Genomic DNA, 21,566 nt, shown 5'->3' on the forward strand with positions numbered 1-21,566 from the left:
AACCTCATTTTAATATGGTCGATGCTGCCTTCAAGAACCAATCCAGAAGTACAAACCATGTGAAATTAATGGTGGAAAAAAGCAATCATCACATTTATTTTTGATCAATTTAATTGTGACATGTGTCAAGACAGTGTAAATAAAAACAGATCCTGAGAGAAGACTATCACATTGTACAAAATTCAAGAGGAACTTCCGACATTTCAAGAAAGTAAATTGAAATAAAACCAACTTTTACAGTGCATCCTTGTATCGATAGTAAAAGCATCAAATAGTTGGTCCCATGACAGAACATGACTCAATTGAAACAATCCAACATTACCTTTAAAGCTTAAGTCGCAAAACTATGTACAATCAGAAAATACAAACACATTTTTTAAAAAAAACATGGTTCAGTTCATACCGATATTACGAATTGTTTTGCTGTTTTTAAACAGAAATCCCTCCCATTTTACATCTAGATCATTTTTGGTCAACAAAAGACATCACAAATATAAATAAGGCACGTGTAAGAGAGATGAGCAAACTCTTAAAAATCCCACAAGTTAAGTTTTCTATAATTCATAGCATCCCGCCATCTGCGGACAAAAACAGAAAATTGCAAAAAAACTTTTTTTTTTCTAGTTAAGACTAATGTGAAAATACAGAAGACACTTCTGTGTACATATCCAAGGAGTGTTGCATCCATTTGAGCACTTGGCATCTGTGACGTACACTTATTTACAGGCTAGCCCAGTAAATTAAACCTGATTGGCTCGTACCCTCCTCCGCAGTCAATAGTACATCCAGTGCTAGCAACTCCGATGTTATCGGTACCATCGCCATGGCGACGAGCTTGACTGGTCACACCGCGCGCCACCCTGTTGTGCTGATCAGTTGTCGCAGCAATTGGAAAACAGCAGACTCCAACTGTTAAAGTGCTCTGGGCGGTCCTAGCGTAGCTTTTGACCGGGTCACTTTGGACGTCACGACATGCGATGGTTCCACATGCCGCGCTTGGAGTGGTAGTGGTGGAAGAGATTACGCAGGTGGATCCGCTCCACCTCTAGTCCGGCCTGGAGGATTCTGCAGCCATGAGACGGAAAGAGGGGAGAAACAGTCTTCAGCTAAGCTAAAATGGACTTCATTTGACCTTTCAACTTTTGTGTCGACAAACCGGTCGAGGAGCTCCCAGTCTTCTCCTCCCCAGCTTTCGGTGAACTCCTTGGTGTTCATTCCTCCCACTGCGTCCAGATCAGATTTATAAATGCCCATTAATCCAAAACCTTGCACCTCCCAGTAACCTGTCAACAAAGACGTAAATTGCTAGCATACAACGTCATCTCCCCCCCCCCCTCAGATGTATACCTCTGGCCTCCAATGGTGTTACCCCGCAGTCCAACCTCATGAGAATAGGCGCAAAGGCCATGAATCCCTCTACGCAGTGTTTCCGAATGCTATCGATGATGGAGGGAGGGAAATGGATGTGGAGGTCGCAAAGAAACACAATGCTGTGGTCATCCTAAAGACAAAAAAACCAAAGTCGTTCAATCAAAGACGCGCCATTAGCTGAAGGACTCAGATGCACCAACTCACGTTGATCAGGTCGATGCCTGCTTGGAGACCAGCGGAGCGTTTGAAATTACCACTCAGCTTCACGTAGTGGTACCTGGAGAACCCCGCAGAGAGTTAGACTGTGATGATACACTCACGGGACACAAGATTAGGTACACCGGCAAAATATAATAATAAAAATAGCATCGTTCGAGCTGCCAGACAGAATATTAAATCACATTGCCTGGGAAGGGAGGACTTCTCGAGGGCCGCCCTCACATCCATATCGGTGCTGCTGTAGTCAGCGATGATGAGGTTAAAGTTGGCGTCGCCCGTCGTCTTGAACAAGGCGGCCATGTTGTCGATGAGAAGCCGCACCCAGCGTGCCTGGTTTTTCACTGAGGAAACCAGACAAGCGTCACGCTACTCGTGCTTTGATGAAATTACAAATATTTGTACACGACATGCATTGTTGCCTATTTACAAATGTTTCCACCAATTCTTGTTCAAGCCCCAATTTAGCATCAACTCACAATGTGTGTAACATACCCGGCAGTACGAAATGGACCATGACCTTGGGGTTCCAGCGGAAGCCGACCGGGTTGCAGAGCACCGGCTGAGCTTCGGGCCATTGGAAAACCAAGTCCTGGCCGGGCGGGCGAGTGCGATGGCGGCGATTTATCACGTAGATGTAGTGCGACAGGCGTCGTAGTTGGCCCTTGGTGTCTTTCAGCTCCAGCTCCAGGAGATAGCGGCTCCCCTGGGCGCCGTCCAAACGCTTCTCCACATTAACCACCCGCAGAAGAGTAAAAGGGCTGCACGCACGGGCAAACAAAAACAAATGAGACAATGAAGATATGACTAACCGGGACACACTCACTCTTTATGCTTTTTGTTGAGTTGCGCTACAAAAGCTTTGGCGACGGGCATCGCATCGCTGGAGTGCAGCAGCAGGTTTCCCAAGACTTTACAATTCAGTCTGTACCGGTCGGAGCGCATGAACTGCAGGTCGGAGCGCGTGGACTGCAGGTCCACGCGACGGATCTGGAAGGTCTGACTCCAGCCCACCTTGGTGTCAAACACGTGCGGGTTGTGGTCCTCCTCCTCCTCCCTTGAGGTATCAGCCTTTATCTCTCTGGTATCTCTCCTGAGCTCCTCCTGGTTGGCAACTTTGATGTTGAGAGGTTGAAGAGACTTTTGAGTAGTCTGGATGTAGGTCATTTTAACATCTGTCCATTTGGAGTTGATGTGCTGCTTCGGAACGAGTTTCTTTCTGGTTGAGGGAGGTGGGGGCGGCGATTTAAGGTTTGGTCCCTTTGCAGATTTGTGCAGATTTTTTTCTGCAGCCATCTCTGATTTCGGACGACTGCTGTAAGGTGATTTCTTCATGGTGGAGTCATTCCAAGTTAGGACTCTCTTCTGAAAGCTGTAGTCTAGCATAAGACAATAAGAATGCGTAAATTAGAATGCATCAAAAGCAAATGCGGAGCTTATTCTTAAAGATGAAAAAATACCTCTACCTGTGTTTTTCTTTTCCAAATCCTCAGGTGGATCTAGTTTCATGAATCGAGAAAAGCCAAACCTAGAAGAAGTGCACCTTTTTAGAGACCCACATAAATGAAGGCTTTTTTAAAATCCAATACTTCTGCTGGAGACTTAAAAACATCTGGGTTTAACATCCAAGGATGAATTAAGAAATCAACAGTTTAGCTTTTATTTATACGCTAAGATCTGATTACGTTGATCGTTTTTGTGTTTGAAACCGGATGTAAATAATTGCTAAAAGCCAATGATTTCAGTCTCCAGAAGAATTTTTTTTTTTTTTTTCCTCACATCGTCTTGTTCCTGGGCTTGTAAAAGCAGCTGTTCAATCCCTCCATGTGCGTCAGTCGGGTGTAGTCGTTGGGATATACGTAGGACCAGTGGACCTGAGGATAAAAGAAAAAAATAAGAATCAATGGTCACAACATTAAGTACACATGGATGAAGTGAATGAGAAATGTTCTTAAATATATAAATATCTTTTTTTTTAATGTAAAAATCTAGTCTGCATGTATAAATGTAAGCAGTGTAAATACAAGAGTGACATACATAATGGATTCCTTGGTAACGTTGGAGAGGGAAATTGATGGTATAGCTGGGCTTGTACGAGCAGTCGGGCAGAAGACCTTGGAGGAAGCTGTTGTCTAGCAAAGGCACTGCTGACAAATAAGGATGGATGTCAGGGAGGATAACCCAAAATTGGATCTGTGAAAGAGTCACGGACCTCGGTCGAAAGTGTTTCGCGGGTCTTCCCTCAGCAGGTCGAGGGTGGGGGTGTCGTGCTTCTGCGAAACGTTGCGTGGGTGGCTCGGAACTGTCTGCGGTATGTGCGCAACCTCGTCCATGCGCAGTGCCGACTCATCTGTGGGACGGACAAAAAGGAAGCATAAGCTTGTAAAATCTCATGAGACATTTTCAAATGATTTAAAATTATAACAATCAAAATGTAATTATAAAAAAAATATTTTTATTCAGTAAACCCTCAACTACTAGTAAGGAGGCATCTTAAAGGGGAAGTCAAGTCTGTATTCCATTCGACTAAAAATGACATCAGATTTCCACAGAACTCGGGTAACCACCAAACACAGCTCAGTGCAAATGTCACATGACCAAACTCAGAAAACCAGGATTGTCTTATTATCTCAATGTGGACGATACATACCAACATACAGAGAGATGTACTTGGACTCAATGACGAGAAACTTGAGGTCCTCATTCAACAGCGTCCACTATGCCAAAATAAACACAGAGTTTGGTTGTAGTGTGTGCTCGACTGCTACCGTCAAAAATATATTTTCGGGGGCGCTATATATAATTGGAGGTACTCACAGCCACTTCCACATGGTCAGTGCCTTTGTCATTCTGCTTGTGGATGACTTCGAAAAAGTACCTCAGATGAGCAGAAAGCCTGGAAAGTCAATGCAACAATAGTGATGATGTCATATTATGCAAATGAGCTTCACAATGCAGCAAAACTCAGTACAGGTCATCAGAGATATTTTCTTATAAAAGCACCTCACAAAGGATTCAATCAAGTCAAAAGTATGTCCACTCTAACAATAAGGAAGTGGGAAGTTATTAAGAGGAAACTTTTTTATTTTTTTTTATTAGCCAGCCACTTAAATGGACTTACTGAGTTGCGTTGGAGATCTGACTGCTATACTTCTCAAACTCGCCTGGAGCTGTCCACTCAGATCCGGTCTAGAAAGAAAGGAAATGATCAAATCAGGCATCCCTCGAACCCCTTTTTTTTTTTCTTTTTTTCCCCCGTAGTACCTTTCCAACCCATGCAAGTAACTGCAGATTGGAGGGAGACTCATCCGTGCTGAGCCAGAATTCAGAGTTATCGTCGGAGCTCAGGGCGAATACAAACTCCCCTGAGGGCAGCAAAGAAATAATAACGATTCACGACGATACAAAACAATGGTTTTGTAATCCGTACCATCGGTGTAAGGATGTAAATAACCGAAGATCCTCAGCCCGTAGTTGGTCCACTGCGGGGAGACGGCGAGCTTGTTGACTGTAATCCTGGACTGGAAGAAAGAAGTAGCTAAAAGAAAGTCGCTCAGGATCTCAAGGTCATGGGATCTAGCGTTTGGATGCGGAATGTACCTAGACTGCAAACAACTGCTGTCATGTGTTGGTTAAAAGTCACGCAATGTTGACACGTGTGTTGTGTAGTACTGACATCATGCTAGCTCGCACTCACGTGAGGGTACAGCGGGTAGTGGAGGTTGTGGCGGAGCCTGTCCGTGGAGCTGCCGCACCAGTCCTCAAACACGTGCAAATTGGCCCGGCCTTGATACTTAAAGACGAGAGAGCATGTTAGTCAGTTATCTACCAAACATCCTGACCTACTTCAGTAAAAGAGAAGCACGCAAGTTGTTTTCCGTAAGTTCGCGGCCCCGCAGATATTCGTGTGGAGCCTGTGTACAATGTTTTGCCTATCTGCACAATCTGCAGCACACGACAGAAACTTTGGGTCTACTAGTCTGTTGGGTGACTTTCATTCCGGTACTCTGCATCTTTACGAGAACAAATCAGACAATTGTTTATTTTTTTAAATTAATATAGCCAACATGAAATTATTCTTTTGTTGACCAAAAAATAAATGAACAAAAAAATCTTAGCGAACCAACATGAAATTCCTGGCAAAAAATAATATATATTAAAAAAAAAAATTACAGAGGGAGAGACAGAGAGAGAGAGAGCAAGAGAAGAAACTGCTCCTGAAAAAAAGAAAAATTAAAGTGCATTAAAGAGAGAGAGAGAGAGAAGAAACTGCTTCTGAAAAAAAGAAAAATTAAAGTGCATTAAAGAGAGAGAGAGAGAGAGAGAGAGAGAGAGCAAGAGAGAGAGAGAGAGAGAGAGAGAGAGAGAGAGAGAGAGAGAGAGAATCGTCTATCCATTTTCCGAAGTACTTATCCTGACTAGGTAGCAAAATATGAATTGATTATTCCTAAAAATTGCCACACACAAAATTTGCATAATAAATCAAAGAAGGAATCCACACACACATAGACGCACGTGTCATGTACACACACGCACACCTCTGGTTTCCAGACTGCCTTCATAAATCCAGAATCCTCCAGCGGATGGCTTGCATTAACCTGGAAAACCAAGACAAATCACTGCCTGTGTAGTTTTATGAATATTCTTTCATACAACACCATCTTTTCAGCACACTCAATTCTCACATTTTCTCTTACTATTCCCGGGCTTAGCCTTTGACCAAACAGGTTGTTCCTCCAGCCAGTGCCGACATCAGAAATGGAACCTGCAGGAACTTCCAAAAGTCAAATTTAAAATAGATGTCTAAAAATAAACTCCTTTGTATTAGATCGAGCCACTACATAAAGGGTAAAAAGAAAATGTGATGACCACCATAGGGCTTTACAAAATGAAGGCTGTTATTATCACAGGCCACGGCGGAGACACCAACCCACGCCCTCGGAGTTTGGGAAGCCAGTTTTGGTGACACGCGTGATTCCAGGGTGGTGGTTACGTGTATTTTTAACTTCATCTGCCGCCTTCTTCGTTCTCACGACTGTTTGTTGCTAATTACTTCAAGCATCACTGTTGACCGGCTGGTCCAAATGATTAGCGTTTGGTTAACATTAGGGACTGGAAAATGAATCTAGTTTTTAAATCATAATTATCTGAACGGACCATCTCTTGCAGAGAATTGTACCGCAATTACATTGAATCCAGGACGTTTCACCGTTCAGAGCATCACCACCTTCAAGCGGCTCAGTCATTTCACCTTTAGGGACAACTCGTCAACTTCTGTTTTCTTTTCCCCGAAGTGGACATGTGACATGCGAGAGGAGCGGAAAAAAAAACGAGACTCGCTTTGATAGAAGCTGCGGTAAGCGGCCGGTGTCAGCTTCCTCTCAGCCGCCGAGATGTGATCATGATGTTCTGGTCTTGAATGCGGCATCGGCGGAAACCGCGACGGCAAGTGTTTGCATCAAAGATGACATCAACTGGAAAAATGACTCAACAGTATCAGAACAATATGTCCGCCATACCCGAAGAAAATAAAACTGAATTGTACACTTTGATTCTACGTGAAGGTTTGGAATGCATAGCGAGGCGACCCCCGCCTCACAATTTCAGCTCCAAGCGTGTGTTTACATGTTGAAAGGGAACCAACGCTGGAGCGTACGCGTCATGTGTTGTCGTTTCCGCACAGTTCTCATCTGCATCCCCGTCACCCCGCTGCGGTGCAAATAAAGGTAAAGTAGACAGCAGGAAGTGCGGTGAGCCAGCGTGAGACGCCACTTCCTTCCGATGTGAGGAGTAGAACTGTGACGTGACCTTCTGACCTGTCCCAGCGCCCTCAAAAGACCCCCACATGAAAACTTTCTCACGGGTGGCGTCTTTTTCCAAAGGACCCATTTTCTTGTTTCACCTGTGTTCAATGGGCCAAAATTAGGAGAATTTTTTTTTGTAGGCTCAAAGCTATTGTTTATGGTGCTTTAACATTTCAGTTAATATTTAACAGTAGCTAGATTTATGCCAGAGATAGCAATGGAGATTTTTTTTTCCTCCTCATCTGACCTATAATGTTTTTCCAATACCCTCACATTGTGGTGGGCCGACATCCCGTCAGGGTCACCAATGTGGCAGAAGGGACGAACACATCTTTATTCCACGAATGCCAACAATCGTTGCTATAAATGTGTGAGTAGAAATGTGGCAAAATGACAAAGGACATCACAAAGGACAAACATATCATCCCAGCCCAACTGTTGGCCTGATACACTTTTTATCACACAAGAAGCAAAACCTGCACTTTTACTTGTTCGAGTCAAATAATAAACAAACTATTCATGGCATTGATCACTTTTATAAAACCTATTTATTTGTATTCGTTTTTTATAAAATAAAATTACAAGATTATTATTCGTTTATTATTATTTTTGTCAATTGACAATAAACCGCATTTTGATCTTGAAACTATGAACCGTGTCACAATAGCATAAATAGTATATGGAAATTAAATACTTAGTGGTGTTTGTTAAAAAAAAAAAAATGCATTTTTGAACCTGTTAGCGGGTGTGACTAAAGCGGGATTATGGGGAAAAAAATTCTTTAAAGTCCTTAAAGTCTTCGAAAAGTAATTAGGCAATGAAACAAATTCAAACCCAAAAGTGATCAAATATTTTCGAAATGTAACGTAATTATTATACTACACTTGTTTTTATTTTCCTGCCTTTAAAAGTAAAATTGGATGTCAACAATTGCAACACCTCGTTCGAAGGTGCCAAACTTACCGGCGACTTCCATCCACAAATTGGACACGACGGCCACCACTCCGACCAGCAGAAGAGCCCCCAACAGCACACATTTTCCATTCCTCCGCAGTTTTTTCACCGGAAACAACGCACTTATCATCTCGGCATTCAATAGAAAATCCCTCTGAGTTGATTCATCGGCTATGCTGCCGGTAGGTCCCGGTTGCTTGCGTCTCCGCAGTCGCTTGCGCTGCGTAACTGCGGTCAAGCCAGCTTCCAAGCGAAAGCCAGCCACCTTTATACTCGGAGCCGCTGACAAGCTTTCAAAGCCACTTTCAAAATAAAAGTCTCCTGAAAAAGGCAGACGCTCAAGTGTCCCTCAAGAAGGCACGGGTTAAGAAGATCACACCAATGCAGGTAGCAACTATTGTTTATTGTATCCTTCCGCCAAACCGCAACACAACAAACTTTACCCATGACGAAGTAGACCCCAAGTGGTTTCCCCACTGCAGCTTTTCCATTTAACAGACCGACACAGCAAAACATCATGGACAAAACAGAAAATTAAGATGGTCGAACAAGCTTGGATGCTTGTTCACGTTTGGATATTCCAGTTTTCTTTTTTTGTCCTATTGACTACTTCATACACGAAACAAAAAAAAATTAAGATAGTCGAACAAGCTCGTGGATCATGGATACTTGTTCGCATGTACCGGACATTGCGGTTTATTTTTGTCCTATTGACCACTTCATACAAGCTCGTGGATGCTTGTTCACATGTATTCCAGTTTACGTTTGAAAATTTACAAACCACAACACCTTGGAGGAAAAGAAGGATCTGAAAGTACATTGTCATTAGCCCCCAAAAGCACCAGCAGGTTTAACCCAAGCTTAAAACAGCTTTGTTGGAGGATTCAAACAGTTAAGGATTTACAAAATAAAATAAAATAAACCCACCCTAAAAAATAGTACCATCTCCTGCTACATAGACAAGTATCTACTCTTGGAACATTCCAACACATTGTATCCGAAATGTTCATCCACCCTGTCTCGAATTTGATCAGTAGGCCTATAAAGTGGCGGCTTGGATGAACGGCAAAGAACAAATATAGTGCAAGGTGAGTAGCCCTTAACAGCGAAGGCTTTTCAATTTTTCAACCAGAACGTTAAACAGCTGGGAAACACCCTCGTAAAGCCGCGGGTTGAAAAGGTTGACGGGAGTGTGAGCACGCAAATATTAAAACTACATCACGCCCGCTGGGTTCGCCGTCCGGATGGCAACGATGGCAAGAGGCCCCGGATGAAGAAAGTCAGTGCTCAAAATTTGATACACTCCCACACACACAAAATGGTTGGCGGGCCCGGTCCTGGAGAGCCACTCTCCAGCCCATTTTTTCACGCTTCCACATATCCGACTCAAATGATCGGCGTTCTACGGAGCTCGCTTATGAGCTGATCCGTTCAATCTGGTATGTTGAGGGGGGACATTGAAAACAGACAGGCCAGCGGTTGTCTCGGACCGGAGTCGCTTACCCCTGAGTTACACACTTAACACAAATGGCTGAAGTAACATAACAAAACAACCAAACCAAACCAAACAATCTGGAAAAACAAATGAACCGTCAGAATTTAGGGCATTTTAGACTTTTGCGTCGCCCTCCGCTTCCTTGCTGGCGTTGTCGATCTCCCTATCGCCGCTCTCGCCGTTCTCCTTGCTCTTCGCCTGCTTGGATGCTTTCTGCAAAGCAACAAAATGTTTTTGTTAAAAAAAAAAAAACTGTTACGCATTCAGTCTCGCTATTGATCCGCTTACCCTGGAATCCCTCTCTGCAAACTTCTGGAACATGTTGGCGTACCTGCGTTTGTCCTTCTCGTGCTGCTCCTTCATGTGCTTCAGAGAAAGGACCATCTGGGTGACAACGGAGGAGAGGTCAGGGCAAGCAGATAAAGTATCATATTGCTTGATGCCAAATTGGTAAGGTGTGCAAAATACTTGGACAGCCACAAGTAAAGTCGGGGTGGTGAGTCTGACACAGCAAAAAATAAGAATCACTGCTTTAAGCGCTCGTTGACTTGTAATAATGCAAGCAACCAGCAGGTGGCAGCGGTGTACCATTTTAGAAACTGTGTTTTCTTATTCTCTTCATGGGGGAGGTGGGGGGGTCATTTTTTTGTCATCCAGCACAGCACTTTCTGCCCCCTCGCACTCTTTGGATTAAGTAAAGCAAAAGTCACACGATGTGTACACGAGTCTAACTTCTTCCTGGAGTGACGCCATACCTGACTCTTGGCAGCTTTGTTAGCGGGATAAAGTTGAACAACGCGCTGAAAGTCATCCCTGGCTAAGTCGAATTCCTTCGTGCCGAAGTGTGCCTCCCCTCTTCGGAATAGCGCTTTCTCGTTGGACTCGTCCAACTCCAGGGCCTGTCATCACAGCAAACGAGCTTTTATTCCAAAATCTTTGGAAGCGCCGCTGTAGGAAAGAGCAACGCTTCCCATCTTGGAACATATTTTACATTTGAATGTAGATGCGTCATGATTTCTATCTTATTTTCCTAAAGTGGACATGCCCATGGCACTATCGAATGAAGGGAAACAGGTTCATTTGATATCTTCCGCCACCTAGTGGAACGAGCGTGTAATTGTTTTGCTCTGACCTTGTTACAGTTTTCCAGCGCTTGGTTGAGCTCTTTGAGCTTCAGGTAGCACATGGCCAAGTTGAGATGCGCAGCCAGCCGCAGCGCTTTGGCCTTCTCCTCTTCCTCCCCGACAAAACCCGAGTCATTGTCGAGCCACGACACGACCCTCTTGTACTGCGTGGATGCCTGCTTGAAGAGCCCCCTCTGAAAGCCAAAACAATTCGAGAAAAAAAAAAATGAAGACGATATCCACAGTCAAAAGTTGAGCCGCCCTCGGTTACGCACCTTGTAATACTGCGTCCCCTTCTCTTTAACGACGGCGCTCTGTTCCAGCTTCTCCGACGAATTCATCTCCCACGACTCTTTGACCCTTTCCAAGGCCGCCAGCTTGATCCTGTATTCCAAGAGCGCCCCGCCGGGAATGTTATACTCGGCGTTTCCGGCGTCTCCGAAGCCGTACCTGTGCGGAGATACGAAACATTTGTTATTTATAACCTACCTCATAAAATCCAATTTATCGGTATTGATCAACGAATCATTGATCAGTGCTTGCGGCGCGCGCGTCGAACCGCGATGACGAATATTCCCGAATGCGGCACTTCGAGAGGCCGCTGATGTTTTCATTTGACTCGGTTGTGTCATTTCACGCGCAACAGGTGGGCCGACACTTATCTGCATAGTAAGCAGAGAAATCAGCAAGGTCGTACTTGGGTCTGATGTGAAACAGAGCCTCCTCTCCCTCTTCCATGGCCATGATGGCTTTCTCCACTCCGGGCAGCAAGCCGTGGCTCTCTCCGTCTCCCGTCTCGAACGTGAGTTGCCGCTCGTCAAAGACGCGTCCGTCGTAGCTGCCCGACACGGTCACTGAAGAAGAGACAAAGCGTTGATATGAAATCAAATCAGGTCTTGCTGAAGGAGTACGAGAAATGGGTTACCTTCAATCAAGGATCCTTCATTGGGCTTGGCGTGACGCTTCCCCCTGGTGATAATACGACGGATAATCCCTCCGTCCTCATCTTCGGTTAAATCCTCCCCTCGGAATTCAAAAAGCTCCACCTGCAGGTTGTTTTCAGATTTCTCGCTTCAGTCGATCACGCCGCTCGACCCCGCTAAAGATTTGCTTTGTCGATTATCATCCGTGGTTAATGTTCAGGCTTACCTCAAACACAAGCGTGGCATTAGAGGGAATTTTCGGAGGGTTGCCCGCAGACCCGTACGCATAGTCTGGTTTACAGATGAGCTGGCACATCTCGCCCTCTTTCATTGTAGCTACGCCGATGTCCCACGCCTTTATGACTTGACCTGCGCAGAGAGGAAAGAGGGATGAAATCACCGTCGTCCGCCTGCCGGGTCGATGGTTTTCTTAACGAAGGCAAACCCACCTTTGCCCAGCTCAAAGATAAACTTGTCTCCTCGCTCTCTGCTGGAGTCAAACGGAGTGCCATCCAGGAGGGTGCCCACGTAGTGCACAAACACTTTGTCCCCGGTCATGGGCAGCTCTTTGCCAGTGCCTTCCCTTTTCACCAGCTGAAAAGAAAAGCAGGATTTAAGAACATGACAACTGATTCATGTAATTCAAGAAACAGGTTGTTGGAGGTTTTTTTTTTTTGCATTCGTTTGGTAAATTTGCATTACAAATCTTTTGGAAAGCGTTGGTCGTTATTGGAGATAATTGTTTCAAAGTGATACTTTTGACAAGTGCATGGTTGGAATGCTAAACCACAACATATCAGAAGAACCTCTTCCAACCGAGCTGGCCGCAAAATCGGCTGGGAAAGTCATTTTAGGGGTATAATAAATTTGCATTATTGACCCAACACCATATGAATCAAATTGCTTTTCTTCGTTTGTGTGCCAAATTTGTTAGCAAATGTAAACTTGAAAAAAAAAAAACACTGAATCAATAAGCATAGGAATTTTTTGGATCGTTTTTTGTTGAAATCGCATCACGGGAGTAATATCGAGATTTCTTGGCACGTGCTCAACGGCGCCAACAGGTTACTTGTCAATGACGCGTCTCATCACATCTTAATAGTCTTACGGTTCTCGAGCGTTCACGGAGCTCTCGTTTAATCGAGCAGGTTGGACGTTTGGAGGATTAGTTAACTAATAAATAAACGTTTAACAACGTGATCAGGGGGGGGGGGGGGGGAGCTAGCAGACGACAGCTAATGCTATCAGTCCAAGCGCTGATACTGCAGGGAGAAAAAAAGGAAGACGCCCCCCCCACTTGAATATTTACCTTCAGGACACCTCCATCCTTCTTGGGTGTGATGTCGTCTCCCTCCATGGGGATGGTGTGGTGTCCTTCTGCCGTTTGCTCCTCGGCGGTCATTGTAAACCTAAGAAATAGCCTACAGTAAACCGAAGCCTGTCGACGTGGTGTAACCAACACAACGACTAACTTGTTTGAGAAAGCTGCTTGTACACACGATGATCGCCGAGCAAAGCGTTAACCAGTCAAGCTGCGCAAAACGTGCAAAGTCCACGCGTGAATGAGAGCCCCTGTCATGAGAACTTTCCAGGTATTCTGGAAGGAGCGGTGGAGAAGAAGCGAGCATCAGGAGTGTTAAATAACAACACCGGGCTCTCCAGAAAAGGCGGTCCCAAACAAGTCATAAAAGCCTAACAACCAGATTTCTGCTAATCATGTTACGTGTCATTTTCAGTCACTCCTGCTTTAATACCCCCCCAAAAATGCACATAAAGACCTCACTTGAAAAAAACGGACATTTATACAACGAAACCGCCCTTGAGTGCTGCGTGTTGCTATAAAAGGCGCACACGTTCTCTGAGCTCGTTTCCTATTGGTCGGTTTTGGTGCCATCAGCCACCTCCTGGCGCGGGAGTTGAAACTAGTCAAAACAGAGAAATTCGTTATATGTTTATGTCCTATAAAGGTGTTATATATCTCGGGGATGACTACCGCTGCGAATCACATTTGACTTGACAGGATCGTAAAAGTGATTGTAAGTAATGCTTAATAACGCTGTTTAATTCACAAGAGAATAATGCTTGTGTTGCTAATTTCGCACTTCTCTCCGCCGACTTTATACCAAACACTGAAATGTCATACTTCTAAACACTCCAGATGCTATTTGCGTACAATCAATAAAAAGTCTATTCCAACAATGCACCGTAAAACTACAATAAATTCTTGCCTGTAAGCGTGTTATGTCACCATCAGGTTCGTCATCATGGAAACCGGCAGATCCCAATTTCCTTTTCCATACCAGGCCTACAGCATTCAGGAGGATTTCATGCGCTCCTTGTACAGTGCACTGGACCAGGGCAAAGTTGGTATCTTTGAAAGCCCCACGGGGACGGTACGTAATTCACAGCAACACACATTCAAGATGATCTCCGATTGAAATGTGCACCTCCCTCGGATTCAGGGTAAATCTCTGAGCCTTATATGCGGAGCGCTGAGCTGGCTGACAGACCTTGACAACAAAAGAAAAGAAGAAGCGGCCGTCCGGCTGCAGGAGAGCGAGACTTCACTTTCTTCATCCGACCCGGAGGCTTCGTCCCAGAGTTCGTCTGCAGAGCCGGACTGGATCAGCAGTTTTGTGCAGAAAAAGGCTGAACGGGATTTAGTGTCAAAGTTGAAGGTGAGGGAATGTCAGCCGTGTAGAGGTCTCAATTAAAGTTGACTCGATATTTATTGTGCTTTAGGAGGATGAAATCAAAAGAAAGAAGCGAGAGGAGCGATTAGAACTGATTAGGAACAATGTTCAACTGAAGTATGCAATGAAAAGAAAGGTAAGCTCCAATATTTTTCCCACAACAAGCCCAAAAGAGAATCCATTTTACCTCCTGAAGAGGAGACGATGTATTTGATCCAGATGTAAATCCCAGTAAAGCTTTTTTCCTGCACTGGTCCTTAACAGGTGGACTGTTAAAAGTCTATTTTGTGTTTTTCCGCAGAGCTGTGAAGAGGACGAAGCATTCAAGTTGTTGCAGCTCAGTAAAGAGGATCAAACCGACGCAGAGGCAAATCAAGATGACGAGGATCTTATTCTCGCGGAGTATGAAAGCGATGAGGAGTCCAAGGCAAAGAACAGGTGTGTGTATATGTGTGTGTGTGTGGGCTTAACTTGCAACTTTAGAAATAATAACAGAAGGATGTCTACTCAGATTCAGTGTGGCTGAAGAAGATGACGACGAGTTAGTGGAAGAGCATGTCACAAAGGTTTCCCGCACAATAGCATCATTTAGTCTCGTCACGTGAATACTGATGTGTGTGTGTGTGTGTGTGTGTGTTTCAACAGATTTACTACTGCAGTCGCACACATTCACAGCTTGCTCAGTTTGTCCACGAGGTCCAGAAGAGCCCCTTCAGCAAGGACATCAGCCTGGTTATAATGGGCTCCCGGCAGGTGAACAACTAAACCACAAGTGACTACTAACCTACCACATAACTAATCTAAAATAACAAAAATATATCAGACTAGTAGCCTAGCTAGCTAACAAACCAACTAATTGTTCAAACTACCTTCCTGCCAAACCGAAACTATCCGCCAGGTACTACGTGTCTAAACTAGCTAGCTATGTATCGTTCTTAACTAGCTAGCTAGCAACAGTTGTGAATATACGTTAGACATTTAGCATGCATAACATTAAAGGTTGTACTCTAATTTTACATATAATATTTGCAAAATATTTGCATAAACGACTCCCTGGGTCTTTGGGAGTCAAATGATTTACCTCCCATCCAAGAAGCGGTTTAACAAAATAAAATAAGGATAGCAAGTAAATGAAACCTGCCACGAAAGAAAATGTGATCTCCGCTTTGCAGAATCTTTGCGTCAACGAGGAAGTGCGACGCTTGGGCAGCGTTCAGCGTATCAACGACCGCTGCATGGAGATGCAGAAAAACAAACATGGTAAGACAAATGAAAAGAAAAAAAAAATTCCATATTTCACAAACACTTTGATAAGCCAAGGTCCCTTTTTCTTCTTCTTCTTTGGTATCGGCACTTGGTATCGGCAGATACTCAAAATAGAGGGACTTGGACTTGAGTCTCCAAAAATGTACTGAAGAACAATAAAAAAAACGTATTGTAAGAGTGCAATGATGTTTTCAGAAAAGCCGCATCACGACGAGGGCGCCAAGAGGAAACGAGGTCCGCCGAAAAGCGTCTGTCCGTACAACAAAGTATCGGCGCTACAACAGATGAGGGACGAGCTGTTGGGCAGCGTCCTCGACATCGAGCAACTCTTGAAGCTTGGCAGGGAAAATCATTCGTGTCCTTACTACGCCACACGCCTCGCTGTCCCCCAGGCGCAGGTATCCTCCTCATCTTGCCATTGCTCAATCAGGAAGTGCTTCGTCTTTTTCCAAAAGTTTCCGTTACTTTTGTTTGCGCAGTTGGTGGTGTTGCCTTATCAGATGGTGCTGCACGAAGCCACAAGGCGGGCGGCGGGGATTCAGTTGAAGGACCAGGTAGCCAACAGCAGTCATAGCCATGCAGTTCATCTCTGTGGATATAAAAAGTCTACACACCCCTTTTCAAATTTGACCTATAAATCGCAAAAATTTGGTTTTTGTGTCAACAGGTGGTGATCATAGATGAAGCTCACAACCTTAGTGACACTCTCTCCTGTATACACAGTGCAGAGCTCAGCGGTGCGCAGGTAAACGTCCTCCTCGCACACTTTTTTTATATTAATGTGCCGTACATGAGTTGAGCTTCACCAATATTGCCAATTGCAGCTCTGCCGGGCCCACTCGCAGCTTAGCCAGTATGCTGAACGCTTCAGGTGAGTAACTGACAGCTTTTGAATGAATGCAATTATATGTCTCCTTTAATATCTTCTTTTAAAGGAGCCGTCTGAAAGCGAAGAATGTCATGTACATCAAACAAGTTCTTTTTGTAATTGAGGGGCTGGTGCGAGCGCTGGGAGGTGAGTCAAATGCTCTTTCAGTTGCTGTCACACCGAGTGATGGAAATGCCGTCCCCCTCAGGCAAGGTGGGTCAGAATCCACAGAGCCAAAGCACGCAAGCAGGTCAGACAACACACATACATTCACAAGCAAATATTTGGCAGAAAAGAAAGTCTTTTGTTTTTTTCTTTTTTCCCCAGCAACAGAGATGCTGACTATCAACAACTTTCTTTTTCGAGCTCAAATCGACAACATCAACTTGTTTAAGGTAATATTAAAGCATAAATATAATTTCCCCCCCCTGCTATCCATCAAGCAGCAGTTTGGCAGATAATGAACAGTTCTTCAAAAAAAAAAAAAAAAGTCACGCCGCCCTAACTCTAAACCACAAATGGTGCAGAAACACATGTAGACAGAAATGATAACAATACTCCTCATTTGTGAAAAATGACAAATACTACAGCAGCTGACTTCTCTCTTATTGCTGTAGGCTAGTCATGAAAAGTAGTTGTAATATTCAAAACTTGTCTTCCTCCTAGCTACACAGATACTTCATGAAGAGCATGATCAGCAAAAAAGTAAGTCAGCAGAGGTTTAGCAGTTCGTTGAAGAGCTGCGCAACTTATATCTTTGTTTTCCATAGCTGGGTAGTTTTGTGGAGAAGTACGCAGGTTCGGGCATGACCCCGCACACTCCTGTTAGCTCCGCGAAAGAGAACCGGCGCACGGAGGGCTTGCACCGCTACCTTCAGTCCTTGCACGGCAACGAAAGCGCGGCACCAGGTTGGACGTCAAAAGACGTCAAGTGTCCCCTTTTCAAATTTGTAATCCAGCTCTTGTCTGCAGTTCCTACAAACGTCCAGCAGGGGTCGTTAGAGACTCTTGCTGCTTCCCCCATGATGCAAGTAGAGAGCTTCTTCATGGCGCTCACCAACAGCAACGCTGACGGCCGGGTGGTCGTACATAAACAAGGTACTGCACTAAAATAGTTTGCTAAAGGCGCCAATAGTAAACGGAAATATGCAAATGTGTAGGATATCTTTCCGAGAGCAGCGTCAAGTTCCTTCTCTTGAACCCGGCTGTCCACTTCGCTCAAGTGTTGAAGGACTGCAGGTCCGTCATTATCGCGGGAGGAACCATGCAACCCGTGAGTAGTAGATGCTGCTTTTCCGTATAAATTTGGTGAAATGACAAAAAAATAAGATTCCCCCGAAGCTGAAAGCGGCTCCGTGCAGGTGTCAGACTTCAAACAAGAGCTGCTGTTTTCCGCCGGAGTCGGAGAAGAGCGTATCGCTGAGTTTTCCTGCGGTAAGTGGCGGGGGCATCACAGCCACTAAACATCCGTAACGGCTTTGTCGATATTTTTGTTTTTATAGGAAAGGACTGTGAGTGAGTTTAGTATAGCGGAGGAATTCTCCTGCGTCCTCACAAAAGCTCCAATCAATACTTTGTAAGAGCTGTGAGGGTCACCTCGCTCAATATTGAGCTGTAGTTTGGGAGGCGAAGCAATAAAACATTTGGCCCATCTTGTTTTAGTTTTATGAAAGATTGTCTTATGACTTTTTTTTTTTTTTTTACACAAGGCATTTAGTACACTCAATGATGTGACATCTTTGTTAAACTGCTTGGAAAAAGAAATTCCCACTGCTAGATGGGATGAGGGCAAATGCTGAGTCGTGCTTTTTCCAATTATATTCTGGATGTTTTTTGTTTGTTTCTGCAGGTCATGTAATTCCACCTGAGAACCTTCTTCCCATCGTCCTGTGTAGCGGTCCATCTGGTCAAGAGTTGGATTTCACGTACCAAAACAGAGACTCGCCTCGGATGGTATAACATGCAATACTTTTTTTTTTTGAACAGAAATTAAATTAGAACTGGCCTCTATCTCCTGCAGTTCCAACTGTATCTTTTACTTCCCGACAGATGGACGAGACGGGCCGCATCCTTTCGAATATCTGCAACGTGGTGCCAGGCGGTGTGGTGTGCTTCTTCCCGTCGTACGAGTACTCAAAGCGTATTGTGGATCACTGGGAGTCTGCTGGCGTTCTGACCCGACTCGCCAACAAGAAGAAGGTAGGCTCAGGAATGTGTCAGGAAAAGAGTCCTCTCCAGGTTGCTTATATAATGTACATTTCAAGCCAAATTTTTTTTTTTTTTTTTTTCTCCTCCAGATTTTCCAGGAGCCCAAGAAGGCCAACCGGGTGGAGCAGGTGCTGGCCGAGTTCTCTCGTTGTATCCAGGTGAAGAGCTGTCATTTTTCCATCCGCCCATCCGCCATTTTTTTCCGGGGGTGGGGCTTAAATGTTACATCTTAACAGAGATGCACTCAGCAAGGAGGCGGCAACCAAACGGGGGCGCTGCTGTTCTCCGTGGTGGGCGGGAAAATGAGCGAGGGCATCAATTTCTCCGACGACCTCGGCAGGTACGTGTTTTGGGAATCCGCTTTTGTTATGTATTGACTTGGAAGTGTTGTTTCTCGTTTGCATATTGCATTGTTTGGTATGCTCTACTTTTTGTTGCCCTTCTCCGTCAAAAGCCGTTTCTGAATGCTCTCGTTGTGCAGCCCGCACACGAACCTGTCCCTCAGAGCATCTGAAAGTCCGTCTCTGAACTGACAGTGTTCGGCCAGTTTCCTCAGTTCTGCGATGTACTCTGACACCGTCTCCGTCCTTGACTGGTTTCTCTTGTGAAATCTAAAGCGCTCAGCAATCACCAATGGAGCTGGGTTTAGATGACTTTTCATTATCTGCATTATTTCATCAAATGTTTTGTCTGCCGGTTTAGCTGGGGCGACCAGGCTGCGGAGTAAGTTATACATTTTGGCGCCCATGACACTGAGTAGGACAGCTACTTTTCTTTCGTCCTGTATCTCATTAGCTAGGCAGTACTGCTCAACTCTTTCCACATAAGTTGTCCAGTCTTCTACCGAACTGTCAAATATGTCCATATTTCCCAAGATTCCGGACATTTTTTTCACTTTTCTTGGCGTCCGTTCACTTTTACCTTGGTCCTGAGCGACACCCGTCCTCACCTCCGGCTAGCTTGATCAGAGCAGAATCCGGGGCGAGCAGACGAAACTTACGTCCACACAACCAAGTCCATGAAGCACTATTCACTTGTGTCCGTTCCTCCTCCGCATTCTTAGGGTCCTTTTTAAGTCTCGTCGCCAATTTTGTTATGTTTATTCTCTTACATAACCTTTGTAAAGAGCACAGATTCACGTTACTTTTGTTAGCGTGTTTTTATTTCCTGAACAAGCCTCATCACAATGATATTGATCCGCTGACCAATCACACCTCCACACCGCACGGAGAAGGGCAACAAAAAGTAGAGCATACCAAACAATGCAATATGCAAACGAGAAACAACACTTCCAAGTCAATACATAACAGCTTTTGGCCGTGTCACTCTTGCAAACGAAAATCTGAGCAGAGACGACAAGAGTTTTGTCTCCTCCAGGTGTGTGGTGATGGTGGGAATGCCTTATCCCAACATCAAATCACCGGAACTGCAGGAAAAAATGTCTTACCTGGACAAACACCTGGTAAGACTCCATACTTGCATGCTTACATCTCAAAATGGCCTCAAATGGTAACAGAATGTCTCCTTTGAACATTCCAGACTCCCAGTGGAGGGAAGAGCCCAGGCCAAGCACTAATAGAAAACCTCTGCATGAAAGCCGTCAATCAATCGATAGGTTCGATAAATCTTACGACGGATCCACCGATTGTTAAAACTTCTCGTCATCAATGTTTCCTCGTGCCCCAAAAGGCAGAGCTATCCGTCACCGTGGTGACTACTCATCCATTGTGCTGTGCGACCGACGCTACTCTCGTCCCGGCACCCTGGCGAAACTTCCCGCGTGGATCCGGAGTCACACCAGAACGTACCAAAGCTTCGGCCCGGCGTTCGGAGCTTTGCGGAAGGTGAGGAGCATGGTGGGGATCTCTTGAGGGTACCGCGTATTCATTCTCATTGCTTAATGTTCTCTTCTTTCAGTTCTTTGTGGAGAAGAAGCAAAAACTCACCTAGTTTTCATCCTGCAGATTTTTTTTTTTTTATCTGATCACAACCAGTATTTGCCAAATATGTTTTGATTGATAGTTTTGGAAAAAGAATGCGATTGGTCTGAACACAGCCACACCCAGTTATAAAAATGTTTCATTTTGTTATTTTTCCTTGCCTAAAAGCTTCAACATGTTTCTTCAATTGACATGTCAGATGAGTTGTAGGGAAAAATGTTTTAAATGATTCATTGTTTTTGTTTTTTTCTCTCTCCATCACAAAAAAAACGAACGTTTGAACAGGGGTGCGGACTTTTTCTATCCGCTGTGAGTCTGCAACATTGTTGGAACATTTCTAAATGCTGCGTGTCCAACTGAATTATTGAAGTGCCTACACTGCTGCACGGCTTTCATTTGCCACATTAAATATTGAAGGTGCATTGTTACATAATGCAAAGATTGGCTTATTGAAGAAGGGGGGGAGAAAAAACAAAAAAAAAACCTGTGAGTAAAATGCGTCGACGACTCTCATTTCCACTCATGGTGAAATGCAGAAACACGACTGACCATTTTACAGTTAAATGTTATGTAACCCTAAACCTTTCTATCTCTGACAAACTACTTTTATATTATCGACAGGGATGCAAAATTCCACCGATTTTCAAAGATGGAAACTTTCAACAGGAATTCATGAAATGAAAGCATAACTCGTCAATGAAAGA

The 21,566-nt window shown here is 44.5% G+C and overlaps 3 protein-coding genes across 8 annotated transcripts; 1 reads left to right on the forward strand and 2 right to left on the reverse strand.

Moving 5' to 3' along the window:
* Window positions 1–93: 93 nt before the first annotated feature.
* On the reverse strand, window positions 94–8,678 carry b4galnt3b (beta-1,4-N-acetyl-galactosaminyl transferase 3b). Of its 5 annotated transcripts, none has more exons than XM_061282203.1 (20): window positions 8,355–8,678; window positions 6,285–6,352; window positions 6,126–6,185; window positions 5,285–5,380; window positions 5,018–5,108; window positions 4,852–4,952; window positions 4,709–4,776; window positions 4,405–4,483; window positions 4,238–4,304; window positions 3,800–3,937; window positions 3,625–3,734; window positions 3,367–3,461; window positions 3,054–3,115; window positions 2,414–2,966; window positions 2,083–2,348; window positions 1,778–1,931; window positions 1,576–1,648; window positions 1,348–1,501; window positions 1,157–1,283; window positions 94–1,065 (listed from the first exon to the last, which is right to left on the reverse strand). In XM_061282203.1, exons 1-20 carry the CDS (start codon window positions 8,473–8,475, stop codon window positions 966–968), a joined length of 2,583 nt encoding a protein of 860 aa, XP_061138187.1. In that variant the 5' UTR covers window positions 8,476–8,678; the 3' UTR covers window positions 94–965. The 5 variants fall into 5 exon arrangements, with proteins under 5 accessions (XP_061138187.1, XP_061138185.1, XP_061138186.1 ...); XM_061282201.1 differs by having other exon boundaries at window positions 6,273–6,352; XM_061282202.1 differs by having other exon boundaries at window positions 6,285–6,361.
* Window positions 8,679–8,727: 49 nt separating this feature from the next.
* Window positions 8,728–13,534, reverse strand: fkbp4 (FKBP prolyl isomerase 4). Its single transcript, XM_061282205.1, has 10 exons — window positions 13,197–13,534; window positions 12,337–12,481; window positions 12,114–12,256; window positions 11,890–12,010; window positions 11,662–11,818; window positions 11,240–11,414; window positions 10,973–11,158; window positions 10,596–10,739; window positions 10,129–10,224; window positions 8,728–10,053 (listed from the first exon to the last, which is right to left on the reverse strand). The coding sequence occupies exons 1-10, from the start codon at window positions 13,287–13,289 to the stop codon at window positions 9,955–9,957; spliced, it is 1,359 nt and encodes a 452-aa protein (XP_061138189.1). The 5' UTR covers window positions 13,290–13,534; the 3' UTR covers window positions 8,728–9,954.
* Window positions 13,535–13,774: 240 nt separating this feature from the next.
* Window positions 13,775–21,381, forward strand: ddx11 (DEAD/H (Asp-Glu-Ala-Asp/His) box helicase 11). 2 transcript variants are annotated; one of them, XM_061282198.1, is made up of 28 exons: window positions 13,775–13,923; window positions 14,142–14,280; window positions 14,350–14,565; window positions 14,630–14,716; window positions 14,882–15,018; window positions 15,092–15,146; window positions 15,226–15,333; window positions 15,753–15,840; window positions 16,042–16,244; window positions 16,326–16,400; window positions 16,514–16,591; window positions 16,671–16,717; window positions 16,782–16,861; window positions 16,923–16,964; window positions 17,042–17,109; window positions 17,381–17,419; window positions 17,485–17,623; window positions 17,687–17,812; window positions 17,875–17,987; window positions 18,076–18,148; window positions 18,564–18,667; window positions 18,764–18,913; window positions 19,012–19,080; window positions 19,159–19,262; window positions 20,300–20,384; window positions 20,462–20,537; window positions 20,612–20,766; window positions 20,840–21,381. In XM_061282198.1, the coding sequence occupies exons 2-28, from the start codon at window positions 14,152–14,154 to the stop codon at window positions 20,870–20,872; spliced, it is 2,679 nt and encodes an 892-aa protein (XP_061138182.1). In that variant the 5' UTR covers window positions 13,775–13,923; window positions 14,142–14,151; the 3' UTR covers window positions 20,873–21,381. The 2 variants fall into 2 exon arrangements, with proteins under 2 accessions (XP_061138182.1, XP_061138181.1); XM_061282197.1 differs by having other exon boundaries at window positions 16,782–17,109.
* Window positions 21,382–21,566: the final 185 nt, after the last annotated feature.

The sequence above is a fragment of the Syngnathus typhle genome, linkage group LG7, assembly GCF_033458585.1.
Source record: "Syngnathus typhle isolate RoL2023-S1 ecotype Sweden linkage group LG7, RoL_Styp_1.0, whole genome shotgun sequence".
NCBI lineage: Eukaryota > Metazoa > Chordata > Actinopteri > Syngnathiformes > Syngnathidae > Syngnathus > Syngnathus typhle.